General features: G+C 40.1%; 1 protein-coding gene across 1 annotated transcript in view; it reads left to right on the top strand.

Moving 5' to 3' along the window:
• Positions 1–13,374, top strand: part of frmpd1a (FERM and PDZ domain containing 1a) — a 54,361-nt gene that overhangs the window by 34,957 nt on the left and 6,030 nt on the right. The window contains exons 7-15 of the mRNA XM_026169863.2: positions 1,771–1,875; positions 6,430–6,525; positions 6,972–7,097; positions 7,185–7,304; positions 7,814–7,950; positions 10,199–10,418; positions 10,523–10,705; positions 11,470–11,614; positions 11,696–12,967. Of these exons, the coding sequence (XP_026025648.2) occupies positions 1,771–1,875; positions 6,430–6,525; positions 6,972–7,097; positions 7,185–7,304; positions 7,814–7,950; positions 10,199–10,418; positions 10,523–10,705; positions 11,470–11,614; positions 11,696–12,967 (2,404 nt within the window). The remainder of the gene's footprint in view (positions 1–1,770; positions 1,876–6,429; positions 6,526–6,971; positions 7,098–7,184; positions 7,305–7,813; positions 7,951–10,198; positions 10,419–10,522; positions 10,706–11,469; positions 11,615–11,695; positions 12,968–13,374) is intronic.

The following is a 13,374-nucleotide window of genomic DNA, read 5'->3' as shown; positions in this document are numbered from 1 at the left end:
AGCTTCCTCAAACATTACTGGTCAAGATAACTTAGAATGCAAGACTTCAAATGAAAACCAGCTTCTGATACTAAAAAGATACTAAATTTCCTGTACATGCAAAGTTTGCTTATTCATATGCAGATATTTGTTTGATTCTGCACCACTGTAAATAAAGACACCAGAGCCATACTGGTTTATAAACTGTGGTGAAAGCTAAATTAGCAAACATCTTCCATGCAGTTTTTATAGGAGGCATATGATAACTTATGTGTAAGTAAGTAAGTAAAATTTATTTATATAGCACATTTCACAGATAAAAATTACAAAGTGCTTCACAATAAGATCAGACATACAAGTTAAAATTAATTAAAAGCCTGTTTGTATAAAAATGTCTTCAGCTGCTTTTTAAAGGAGTCAGTAGATCCCCACGTGTTTTAAACCTAGTACGTGGGACCACCAGTAGCCTCTGACCTGAACACCTAAGTGCTCGGGATGAAGCATGAGGTTTCAACAGGTCAGAGATATACTGGGAAGCTTCACCGTGCAGAGCTCTAAAAGTTACAACTAAAATTTTAAAATGATCCCTAAAATTTACTGGCAACCAATGAAGAGAAGCCAGAACTGGAGTAATGTGTGACCTTTTGTTTGTACCAGTTAAAAGTCTTGCCGCTGCATTCTGTACAGACTGAAGGCGATCCAGAGCTGATTTGTTGAGACAAGTAAAAAGACCGTTACAATAATCCAAACGAGAAGAGATAAAAGCATGAATAATCATCTCAAGTTCTGCCTTTGACACCAGTAGTCTGAGTTTAGAAACGTTTCTTAAATGATAAAAAAGTTCAGGACAAGTTGTTTAGAGTGTTTCTCAAGAGACATTGAACTGTCAAATATAACACCCAAGTTTCTGAGACTCGACTGAAATGAAGGGTCTAAAGAACTGATATTCTGCTTAATTTCTGAGAGCGTGTGATCAGGTGCAATAATCAAAGTTTCTGTTTTATCTGCATTTAACTGAAGGAAGTTGTCATTAACCATTGTTTGATTTCTGACAGACAATTATTTAAGCAAGACAATTTATAAAACTCAGAAGCTTTGAAAGAACACTACAACTGAAAGTCATCAGCATAGAGATGATAAGATAAGGGGCAGGGATAGCTCAGTAGGTAAAGTGGTCGCCCCATGATCGGAAGGTCGGCGGTTCGAATCCACTTAACGGCTACCCTGAGGTACCCCTGAGCAAGGTACCGTCCCTACACACTGCTCCCCGGGCGCCTGCTTAGTGGGCTGCCCACTGCTTCACAGAGTGAATGGGTCAAATGCAGAGAAAAACAAGTAATTTCCCCATGGGGATCAATAAAGTATCCATTATTATTATTATTATTATTGTAACGTCTGATAATTTGGCTTTAAGGGAGTATATACAGCAAAAAGAGAATAGGACCTAAAACAGATCCTTGAGGTACCCCAGAAGGCAGAACTGATGTTTCAGACAACACATGATTCATACAGTATCCATTATATATATATATATATATATATATATATATATATATATATAATGTGTGTGTGTGTGTCTTATATATGAAACTCAACTCCATGTTATAAGTGCTTGTTTAAACTGCAGCTTGGAAAAACAAAAGCCAGAGAGTGTCTTATAATGTCCTTACATGTATTTATACATCTCTGCACTGCACCAAATTCAGCCCTGATTAGATTGTAAGAAAGAAAGAGAACATACGTATCCTGTGAGAAACTGCTTCACAGCTTATTGACTCGTATTTCTCACAGGGCCCAAAGTCATCATTTATCACACCGGAGAAGAGGGCCAAGCTCAGGTCCAACCCTGTGAAAGTCCACTTTGCTGAGGAGGTGGAAGTTAACGGACACACACAGGTGAGTTTGAAAATATACTATGCAGCTATTCGTAGCACTGCCAACTTTAAATCCTCTGGCTGCCTCTGTAGTGTATCATTGTGTCTCTGAGACAGCTTATGTGATTGTGGATAGATGATGTCACATTTGAAGTTTTATAGAAATGTCATGTGATGGTAATAGATCATGCTCAGCTCTCCACATTTACATCAGTGCACAGGAGTCATTAACACCCCATCTAAACCAGCTCTACACGGTCTGGGTGATCAAATCTGATGACAGCTATTTGCATTTACGTCTGTTATAAATAATTCTTCGTGTTATTTCTTTCTGCATTGTGTTCAGGATGCAAATATTATAGACTGATTTAATATAGAGAAGCATCAGTGTACTACAGTCTTGATTATGACTTGCTGAAGCACATTTTACACGACTCAGTTCACTGATTGTATTCAGTCACCTATTTTCCTGAATGGAGTCAAACTGCACAGATAATATTTAAACATGACTCTATATACATGAGGGTCTGACTGTTTTAACCAAAGGATATATCGTTACATGTTTGTCTTGCTTATGGCCAGGTTGACACTTTCAGTATTTAATTCATTATCTCCATCAAGGAGATTATGGTTTTCATAGCATCTGTCTGTAAACAAGAGAGGTCAAAATGTTGACTGTTAATTCTGATAAAACTTCATTTGGCTGTAGAGCGGGGTCATGTTAACAACTCATTAAAATTTGATCTACATCTACCAAGGTCTTCAAGGTCAGCATCATGATTTATTGGGTGAATATTGACAAAAAGCCTTATAACTTAGAAACTAGATTTCTTACAAATGCGATGTGTATTGTCAACATTTAAAAAAACACTGTAACATTTGACCTTTGGCCTCACCTTCGAAGTCACATAAGGTCAAACTTTCATGTCTTTTGTCTTTAAAACTTAAAATTCTACTGCACTTGTTTGCATTGGCATCATTTAGGTATTCATGCTCACATATGGGGATTTTAAATATCACATTATAATCTGCATCTGAATGTCACACCACAGTTTTTATCTGTGATATCACTTTTACATTTCACATCTGCCCTTTTTTCAGGTTGGCCTCAAAATTTGTAGAAATAAAGTATTGTCATCACAAAGAGAATGAGCTGCCCAGAGTGTTGTAGTACAATAATACATAATAACCTCAAGTTATTCATGTCCAGCTATCTACAAATGAATACCTATTATCCATTATCTACTCCAAAATAATGTTTGTATACAAAATACAATGCTATTCCCTAAAAAGTAAATACTGCCCAGAGAGTGAGGGGCCTTGGCGGAGGTTTGCAGTCTCAAGAGTGCTTCTTATATTTTCGCTGTAACCTGATGTACATTTGGAATATACTGCATATACAAGTGGGCTTAGGCCACGGGCACAACACAAAATAAATCCATATAAGGCAGTACCAGAGTGCTGCATAAGCATCTCTGAACAAATTCATTGTCCAAAAATAGAAAATAATTGTATCTTTATAATCTTCACTCAGCCTTCCACTGTCAATAACGAGATATACACATGACCAGAATTTACATTAAAATACCAGATTAATGGAACTAAAAGCTCATAGTATTCTGATATATTTTTCAAAGCTTTTGAGACAAAGTCTATTTTTTCAGTTCTGAGACACTTCATGGATAATTTATTCTGACAGGTTTCCTGATTTGATGTGGGGTAGTACAACAGAGATGCCATTTAGTGAGCAGGTTCAGAGTCTGTGGTGTGCACATGCAGGCATGTAGGAGGTTGATTTAATACACAGCAAGTAAACATGGCTCTCATCAATGCTGCATTTAAAAAAATATATCATAATGTGTGTTTTTAAAAAAGGCATTCAAAGCTGTACTTAGATCTCAGTCATACACACTGTGTCGTTCTCTCAATAAGACTGAATGTAAAGCTCATTTATTTAGAAGAAAAGTACTTTAAGAGATTTTAAGTGCTTGAACCATGAAAATTTCTGACTGCTTACATTTAAGACATAATGTTGGTTTTTAGGATTTTTTGAAACTTTCTCAGATTTTTTGCACTAGTTTGCAGAACCGAAGTTTAGTTGATGCCATGTATCACAGTTCAAAATCAAAAGCTTTAATCCAGCCAGCTGTGGGTCATTAACAGTAGATCAGACAGCGAAGCAGACAATTAAAGTGAGCGGCAGGCAAAATCCAGAAACAGTCCTAGGTGTCATTCACTGTGAAAACAAAGAATAGTACAGGGACAATAAGAAACTGTAGGCAGTAGTTGGAAAAGCTCGACTGGTGTGAATATGGCACGCTTGCAACAGGAAGTATTGAACCAGGGGTATAAAAGGAAGTCTGACTGGCTAATTGGGAACAGTTGTAGCAAATCAAACACAGATAAGAACTAATAAAGGCAGGTAGTAAAATTATGCAAAGAGACCGGAGTTCTATAGAAGAAAGGGATATTAATGGTTAGTGGCCTCTGTGATGAGTTTTCAGTCACCCAAAGGTGGCTCTCTCTTTTTTATTTAGCTCGATCACCATGGTAACTAATGATGAACACATAACTCTGTTAGAGTTCAGATTTTTTTCTTTAAAATCGGCTGTAAGCAGGATCTTTCCTCAGATTCTTTTACTTACAGAATGCCTTAAGTATCATAAACATGTATTCTGTGCTATAGGAACACATTTTCGACACAACATACAATGCTAACAGCACCACTTGAAGTGGTGTGTCATATTTGTGAAGACCCAAAGAAATTTTTCATTTTGAATTTTATTGTCCTGAACAAGAAAATAGTGGAAACCGCAGACAAGCTTTAAAACGTGATTTATGGTTTCTAGATGTTCCTTTGCACTATGACGATGAGTGCTTGTCAGTAAAACCAACATTAGATTCAGCTTTACTGCAAACTCGATGCACTTTGTTCCTTTATAAATCTGCCTGTGGTTGTTCAGGGTTCCTACCCTGCAAGCGGATGTGAAATTAGCAGAACGAGGAAAACCACTGAGGCCGGAGAGCCCATTACTAAACACAGAGAAAACACAGATCAATATCCTCCCCATTCTCCGGTCCTAATGTCTGTGATTACAGGACAATAAATATCAGATTAAGGAGAAAAAAAAGGGTAGAAGGAGATGGTAAAGAGACCAAGAGAGGTGGAGGGGAGGGGGCGGGATGTTTTTATCATCGTTAAAAGGAAGACAAAATATGTAACGGGGGATAGGAAGCTAGCAAGGGAGGGGTTGTCTAAAATTTGAACGCCCTCTGTTTCAACTTCAAAACATGTAGACATCAATGTTGCATTGTATCACAGTGTCAATACAGAAAAACACTTTCTTAAATCATAAAAGAAGAGGGATGTAGCGGGAAAGATGAGTCACCGCGGAGAACGAGCCGGGTAGACAGAAACAGGCCAGAGGATATGATGCGAAGAAAAATGCTCTGTGAGAAGAGCTGAAGATGAAATAACACTGCTCTCTCACTTTATGGTCTGTTATAATGTGCTAAACATATTCAGTATTCTCAGTCTGGATTGCCAGCATTTAAAAATAACAGTGGTTGTGTTCAAGCGACAAACATACGTCAGGAAAATTCAGCAAATCTGTCTCATGACCAGGACTCCCACTTGATGTGTCCCACATTTTAAAAGGCTCCGTTTTTCCCACTTTCCCCACTGGATGACAGACAAGACGAGCTTAATTCAAAGGCTGTGAAGAAACCAGGGTGACCGGGTGAAGCTGGCGGAAGGCAGTTCCTTGAGTTTTTTGCTTTTATTTTTGTAAAATTGATATATTTTACTCATAAAACATTGTTGGAGGTTTCATTCTGTTTTGGATGCCAGCGATGTGGCGGTACAGAGAACAGTGCAGTCGTCTCACAGCAAGAAAGTTCTGGAATTAAAACTTTCTGAAGAGTTTCTTCCTAAAAGACAAGCATGTTAGATGAAAAGGGTTAGGGTTAGATGCTATTGAAACAGCATTGAGTGGTGCATTTTTGGTGGGGTTCAAGATGGGTCTCTGAGGGTACACTATTTTGGTGATAGACTGTGATAGTGCTGTACCACTAATGTAACTTTCCCACCATGAATATATACCTACTGAAACCCAAAGATGATTATCAGACAGATCAGCAGCTAAAGTCAAAAGTAATGCAACATAAAATTAAACACATAAGTGTAAGAAGGTTTTTTTTTTTTTATGGAGAAGAAACTTCCAGACTACAGCTCAATGATGGCAAGACAGGAATTACAGATTCAGACATGAACAGCTGTAGGCGCCACAGATCAGCAGTCAATCCTGTTATACTCTGAAGTCTGCCTGCAGGAAGCATGCCTCGTTGGTACATTGTAGTACAGTCTCTCTGCGGACAACCCTGTACCGTCATAAAAAATTAACAGGCACACGGACATTCGCTCCCAAGTGGACCCTAACAGACTCATAGACCCAGAAACTGCAACACACCTTTAAGATTTCCCACATTATTGCACACAGAAAGAGCCACCCTGCTCCCTGTCAGACTTTTACTCCTGAAACCAACTAAATTCAGACTGTTTTTATTTTCTTCACAGGGGAACTCCCTGCTCTTCCTGCCCAATGTACTGAAGGTGTACCTCGAGAACGGGCAGACCAAGGCCTTCAAATTTGAGCCCAGTACCACAGTCAAGGTACTCTGTAGCGATACTGGAGTGTGGCATTATAATGACACACACCTAGCAGCTCTAGCAGAGTTTCAGAGTTGAAGCTGAGGCTCGTGAAGCAGGAAAAAAATCTCAGATTTCCTCCTGAGACAAAAACTAAATCAAAGTTTTAAACTAGACCCTGTAGGAGTGCGTTTCTTCCTGAATGTCAATCAGTCTGACAGCAAGCTCCACATTAAACTGTAACCATATAACGTTGAATTGAATTTACCAGATACAGCTGAGTGATTTACTCACTTCCTCAGCAGTTATTAGTATTAGGCATGCATTTGTTTCCTGGATTTGACAGCTACTCTGAAACTTTCTGTTACCACTCTGACACCTTAACACCTTAACTCAGCTCACCTCAGCAAATGTGTTCCCTGATGTTATAAAATATTATCTCTGAAGGTGTAATTTTCTTTGCACATCAGGACATTGTGATGACACTGAAGGAAAAGCTTTCTCTGAGCCGCATTGAGCATTTCTCGCTAGTGCTGGAGCAGCAGCACAGCATCAGCAAATTGCTGTTGCTACATGATGAGGAGAGGATACAGCAGGTATGCACACACACACACAAATTACATTTAAACAAAAAAAAAGTATAAAATGCATTCCAAATAATATAAGCATCCGTGTTTCTGCAGGTGGTCCAGAAGAAAGAGGCCCATGACTACAGGTGTTTATTTCGTGTTTGTTTCATGCCCAAAAACCTTCAGATGCTGCTGCAGCAGGATCCCGCTGCCTTTGAGTACCTCTACCTGCAGGTAGACTGATGAATGTGCACACTGCTGGGCTTGTCAGATCACTACTCTCTTTTATTATCTGTTATAATTATTGTTTTTCTATTTAAGGATATTAATAGTTACTTTATTTATATGAAATGGCTGCTATTAATATCAATTCTGATTAATTGAGTCACTGCAAACTGACCTAAAGCATCAATAGAAAAACAGGATTCTCAACTCTGAATCAAATCAATAGGCAAAGTGTTGTAACACTTCCAAAAGTACACTTATTGCTGCAGTTGGCTCATTTCACCGTGATGCAAATCATCAGACTGAAAGGTCAGCTTGTTTGTAAGTGTGCAGTTTTTCATTAAATCCCACCTGCACCGTGATTCTCTTAAAAGAAGGAAGTTTGTGTTTGTTTTAATACCAAAGCTGACCCTGCTATTTTGGACGTTTTTCTCCAATTAGCTACAAACTGCTGCAAACAAGACAAATCAGTTGCTACACAATGATTAATTCTGATGTATGTTGTCTGTTTGTGCTAGGGGGTGAACGATGTACTGCAGGAGCGTTTTGCAGTAGAGATGAGGTGTAACACCGCCTTGCGACTTGCTGCACTACACATTATGGAGAGGCTAGCGAGCTGTGGACAGTCACCCAAAACCAACCTGAAGATGATCACGTGAGATATAGACACACCTTTATATGTGGACTGTACAGAAAAGATGGCGTAGCTAATGTGGAAGTGCTGTAAACCTGCTTTCTTTGTTTGGTCAGCAATGGCCGACAGTAGTCGCAAGAAGACATGCAGTTGTCTGTGTTAAAACCCTCAGCTGCCTGTGTCTGCGACTGTAGTAACATACTAATGTATTGTCAGAGGGCATGAAGCTGAATTTGTGAAGGTCCACCACTAATAGTTACATGTTACACTACAGCTCATGAGAAATGTTGTGTGCTGTCTATGGTGCTGAAGTTATAAGTTATAAGTTTAGTTTGAGTGTAATAAAACTTTATTAACAAAAAATTTGTTTTTTTATCTTCAAATGTTCAATAAAAACATGAATCGCTAATTCATAACGAAGAAAGCTTGGTAACTACCCTTCAAGGACCTGCAGTTCAAAAAAGCACCCTTTCAATAGCCAAACCCATCTGTTCTCTGATTGGATTGTTAAATTTGTGATTGACATGACATTGACCAATCAGATGAAAGGAAGAAAAATAGGGTCAAAATTTGTACTTGTAACTTGAAACTTGAGTGCAGTTTCACACGTATTTTTTGGCACACACAAATCTTTTTTATGCACAAACAAATTCTTTTTACACATACAACTCCTGATTTACAAGTGCAAAACTGATTTACAAGTACAAAATATTTATGACCGCAATTTGAGCCCATAGGGACCTCCAGGACAAGCTACTTTCAAAGCTACATGACCGTGACAGCTCATTATATCACAGCGGATTGCGATATAATGAGCGGTATGTATTATTGTAGAGTCTACCTTACAATATAAAGAGCCGACTGTTTTTGTGATTTGGCGCTTTATAAATAAAATTGAATTGAATTGAGTGGTAGATACAAAGACCTATACTGCCCTATATTGTACCATAATTATTATTTTTTTAATAATTGCGTGGAATGAGTCTTCAGTTGAATGTTTTTAACAGGCAAAAAATACTTCAATAAGTAAATGTTAAATTTTTGTCTTTTTTCTTTTTTTGCTGATCCGAAAATTGATCCGATCCGTGACTTAAAACCCTGATCCGATCCGAACCGTGAGATTTTTGATCCGTTGCACCACTAATATCAAATGCAAAAAATATGGCATGGACATCAGGCACAGGAAGTCTTAATAGCCCATTTTTCAATTTGATGTTTGGAATTTGTTTGTTCTGACCAGCACATTTACATTAATATGCTTTAAAATACGTTTTCCTTAATAAAGTTTTATTGCGCTCAAATTTAACTGTTCTAATTTCAGGACCATGGACAGGGCACACAGCTTTCTCATGAGCTGTGCTCTAACACGTTTTTTATTTCAAGCCTACACAAATTCAGCTGCGTGCACGTTGACAGTACGTGAGATGTAGATCACAGATACACACAAGACTTAAAAAACCTTCTTTTTTCTAAACAAATCACAATTAACAACCTGAGCCAGCCCTATTAGTGCATCGCCTGCAGCTAAAATCATCTCTTAGTTTGGGACCTTGTGGAGCCTCTGAGCCTCTTTTTGTTTGCAATGGTGATGAATAGTTTGACAGGCAGGAGTGTCTTTGGACTGTGATGTTTGCAGACAACATTGTGATCTGTGGTGAGATTAGTTTAAACAGCTGGCCACTACCATTTAAAGCAGAAGACAGTGCACAAGAGAGTTGAAGAGGAAAGTGCAGGCAGGTTGGAGTGGGTGGAGACGAGTGTCTCAGATAGCAGCAATAGTGAAAGGTGAAGTTTACAGGATGGTAGTGACACCTGTCATGATTTATGATTTTAAGGTGTTAAGGGTTTCATTGGGTTTGTTCATAAGGGAGAGTATTAGAAATAAGTACATCAGAGGGACAGCTCATGTTGAGCGATCGGGAGACACATAGATGCAAGGCTGAGATGATTTGGACATGTGCAGAGGAGAGATAGTGGGATATACAGTATATGTTGAAGAGAAAGAAGATGTAGTGAAGGAGAACATGTAGACGGTTGGTGTGAGGGAAGAAGATGCAATCGAGATGGAGGCAGATCATCTGCTGTGGCGACTCATAAAGCGAGCGGTCCAAAAATGAAGACGACCACAAATCTCTTTTTGCTTAAATGAGTGCCTTTCCCTGTTTAACATGCAGGTTTAACAGGCTAGTTGCTTTGTGTGTGAAAAAGTTTTAATATCCTTTTAAACAAAAACAAACCCTTTCAATCTGCATTTGTGTGTTTCCCTCAGAAAGACTTGGGGCATAGAGAACTTTGTGTCATCCACCTTGCTGAGGAACATGCGAGAAAAGGATCTGAGAAAGGCCATCGGCTACCACATAAAGAAGAGCCAATCCCTGTACGATCCCAAGCAAAAGGGCCTGTCAGTCGATCAGACACGGATCAACTATCTGGAGGAGCTGAGTGAACTCAAATCATTTGGAGGGAAATCTTTTGGTGCCACCATGATGGTAGGATTTGATCTGTATACTTTTGTTCTTGAGATTTGGTTGTATATTATAATTTGAATCATCTTCTTTCTCTGCACTTTCTCCACCTCCTCTGTGTTGTTCAGCTCCAGGACAGGGAGTCGATGGTGACCCTATTAGTGGGAGCACGGCACGGGGTGAGTCAGATCGTCAACCACAAGCTGAGCATCCTGTCCACACTCACAGAATTCACCAGCATAACACGCATCGAGCTGCTGCCTGAATCGGAAAAGGTCAGCCTGGTCAAAATATACCTGCAGGACATCAAGGTGAGACCTAAAAGGATACACACCCAAACCTAATATGCAAGAGGAACAGAATACCTCATCTGCAACACTGTAAACACTTTCCTGATGACATTTCCTGTTAGTTTTGTGAGCTATGATCAATGTTAGTCAAAATGTCACCGGATGAGGAAGCCACCTCCCACAGTTTGTCACTCACCCAGCTTGACGTTTAGGATAGCCCTTCATTAAATAATGTCTTTCTCACATTAGCTAGATATTTTATATCAATGTCTATCCACAGTCTATCCATTTTTGTCAGCTCTGGAGGTTTCTGCTTAAGCTGGAAACTAATTAGTATTATTTTTCATCTCTTTATTGGTGCATTTTGTATTTAGCACATGTTGTTTTGATCTGCATGTTTCCCCTTTTCATTAGGTGAACACGAGTAATTGTGCAGATCCTTATCAGTTTTGCAGTTTGGAAACAGAGTTTTGTTCTGTTTGGATGATTGTTAATCAGCTTTAAAAGCTCTCTTAATAAGCTGCTGACTTCCAGACCTCCTTAACTGCTTAAGCACAATATTAATTAGCATTCATCTTAACACGACCCACCTTTACTGCAGTGTTTTAATGAATTAAGATGAACAATTTCTGTTTTTCATAACCTCTTTATATTATTCTCTGCACCCCCTTGCATACAATATACAAACCTCAGCAGAAACAGTGGTTGAACTTTATGCTAAGTGCCTTTACACTGCTGAATTGTCTTTCTCCACAACCTCTCTTTTTCCATTCTCTTTCATAAAGCCCATTACTTTACTACTGGAGTCAGCTGCGGCTAAGGATATGTCCTGCTTAATAGCAGGGTACTGCCGAGTGTTTGTTGACCCTGACCTCAACGTCTTTCCCTGGATAGATGACTCCAAGAAGCACAGAATCTCTGCTGAGGAAGGTACAAAGACAACAATGCGTTCATCACACCTGTAACAATCAATAAATGTTATCTCGTTTTAATTTGGATTCATGTTCACAGGTTATGTTTCACGGTGTGGCAGTGACTCCGATGAATCCTCAGACTTAGACATGGAACCGCTGGTCAACCTGGTGTCTGACAAGAAGCCCCGCCTTCGAATCAGATCTTCATCAGATCCAGATGGACGGAACAGAAAAGACAGTCGGAGAAACAAAGATGAGAGTGAAAAGGGAGAGAAACCTGGCGAGGATAAAAGGCTAAAAGATGAAAAGGGTTCTGACACTAAAAGAGAAAAGTTTCAGCTCGATAAGAATGACGAGAATGAAAGCTCAGAGCACAGGAAGGAGGTGAAGAGAGTGCAGGATTGTGGACAAATAGAGATCCACGTAACGGACAATGATTCGGGGAGACACGCTAGACAGGAAGGGGAGATGGGATGTGACGAGGATGTGCGAGCAGCAGAGGAGGAACCGTCTGTATCAGATTCATGTCATACGGACTCTCATGTCCTCACCAGCGCCTCCAGTGACACTCTCGATGGCCTGGAGGAAGATGACTTGATGTCATGCTCCTCTTCCTCTATCCACCCCAGTGCTGCTTCACAAAGTCACACCAGTGTCCACTCTTCGTTTCACCTTCACCCTTATTCTCATGGGCATGTACAGCCTCACCTGCTTGCCCCACCACCTGCGCACTCCCATCCCCTGATTCACCTCACAACTCCTGACAGAGGAGGAGGAGGGGCCTGCAGGAGATCAGGCGATGGAGCCGATCCCCAGCTCACCTCACCCGTCTCCACTTCTTCTCAGAGCCTTGCTGATGCCCAAAGATCTTCAGGTAACCTCTGCACTGATGACAGCTCCCTGTGTTTCGCGGAGCTCTCCCGCCTCGTGGACTTCCTGCCGAGCCCTCCAGAGGCCAGCGAGGAAGACGACGACGAAGAAGAGTTGAGGAGGAGGAGGAATGCGTTAAAAGAAACAGATGGGGGAAGAGAGGGAGGAAGTGTAAGCAAGGAAGGTGGTTTTAAAGAATATTCGTCATCGCCTTCCCCGTCTTCAAACACAGACTTTGTGTTTAACTTTGACCAGAGCGACGCACGCTGCTACTACAACATCTGCTCCAACATCACCCCCGACAGTGCACGCAGCCTTTCTCATAAACAGAGAGAAGAGAGGGAGGAGGGAGAGGAGACTCAAGATGAAGACCTGGAGCCAATACCCATCCTGCACCCGCCCCCTGGCTTTGGAGACAGCAGCTCTGATGAGGAGTTCTTTGACGCCAGGGATCGTTTCACCTCACCTGAAGACCCGACATCAGGGGCTGTGCCAAGAGGTGATTTACTTTTCACTGTGAGGCTGATCTCAAGAATTTTCAAGTCTTGTATACTGATCAGCAATAAAGGTTGTAAATTCTGCTTTGTTGCCATCTAGTGGCTGAAGTGGTTACTCCCTAAAAGAGTTAGAATATTTACTGGATTACTGAAAATGTTACATAATTGCCAGAACATGTTACATAATTGCCACACCTAACAATAATGGTAGATGTGGTCTACTGATCCTGATGACACTCTTATGCAAGAAAAAAACTGCCATTTCCTTTACTGCATCAGTCCAGGTGGGATAGAAGTATAGTCTAACTGCATCTGAGGGCTTTTATGATATGCCTCAAATAAATATTTCCAAAGTCCACTACAGTACTTCATACCGTCATTCTACTACATTTAAGGGGTTATGTTCTTA

Source organism: Astatotilapia calliptera, chromosome 6 (assembly GCF_964374335.1).
Source record: "Astatotilapia calliptera chromosome 6, fAstCal68.1, whole genome shotgun sequence".
Taxonomy (NCBI): Eukaryota; Metazoa; Chordata; class Actinopteri; order Cichliformes; family Cichlidae; genus Astatotilapia; species Astatotilapia calliptera.
This window is presented reverse-complemented; position numbering and strand designations above follow the sequence as displayed.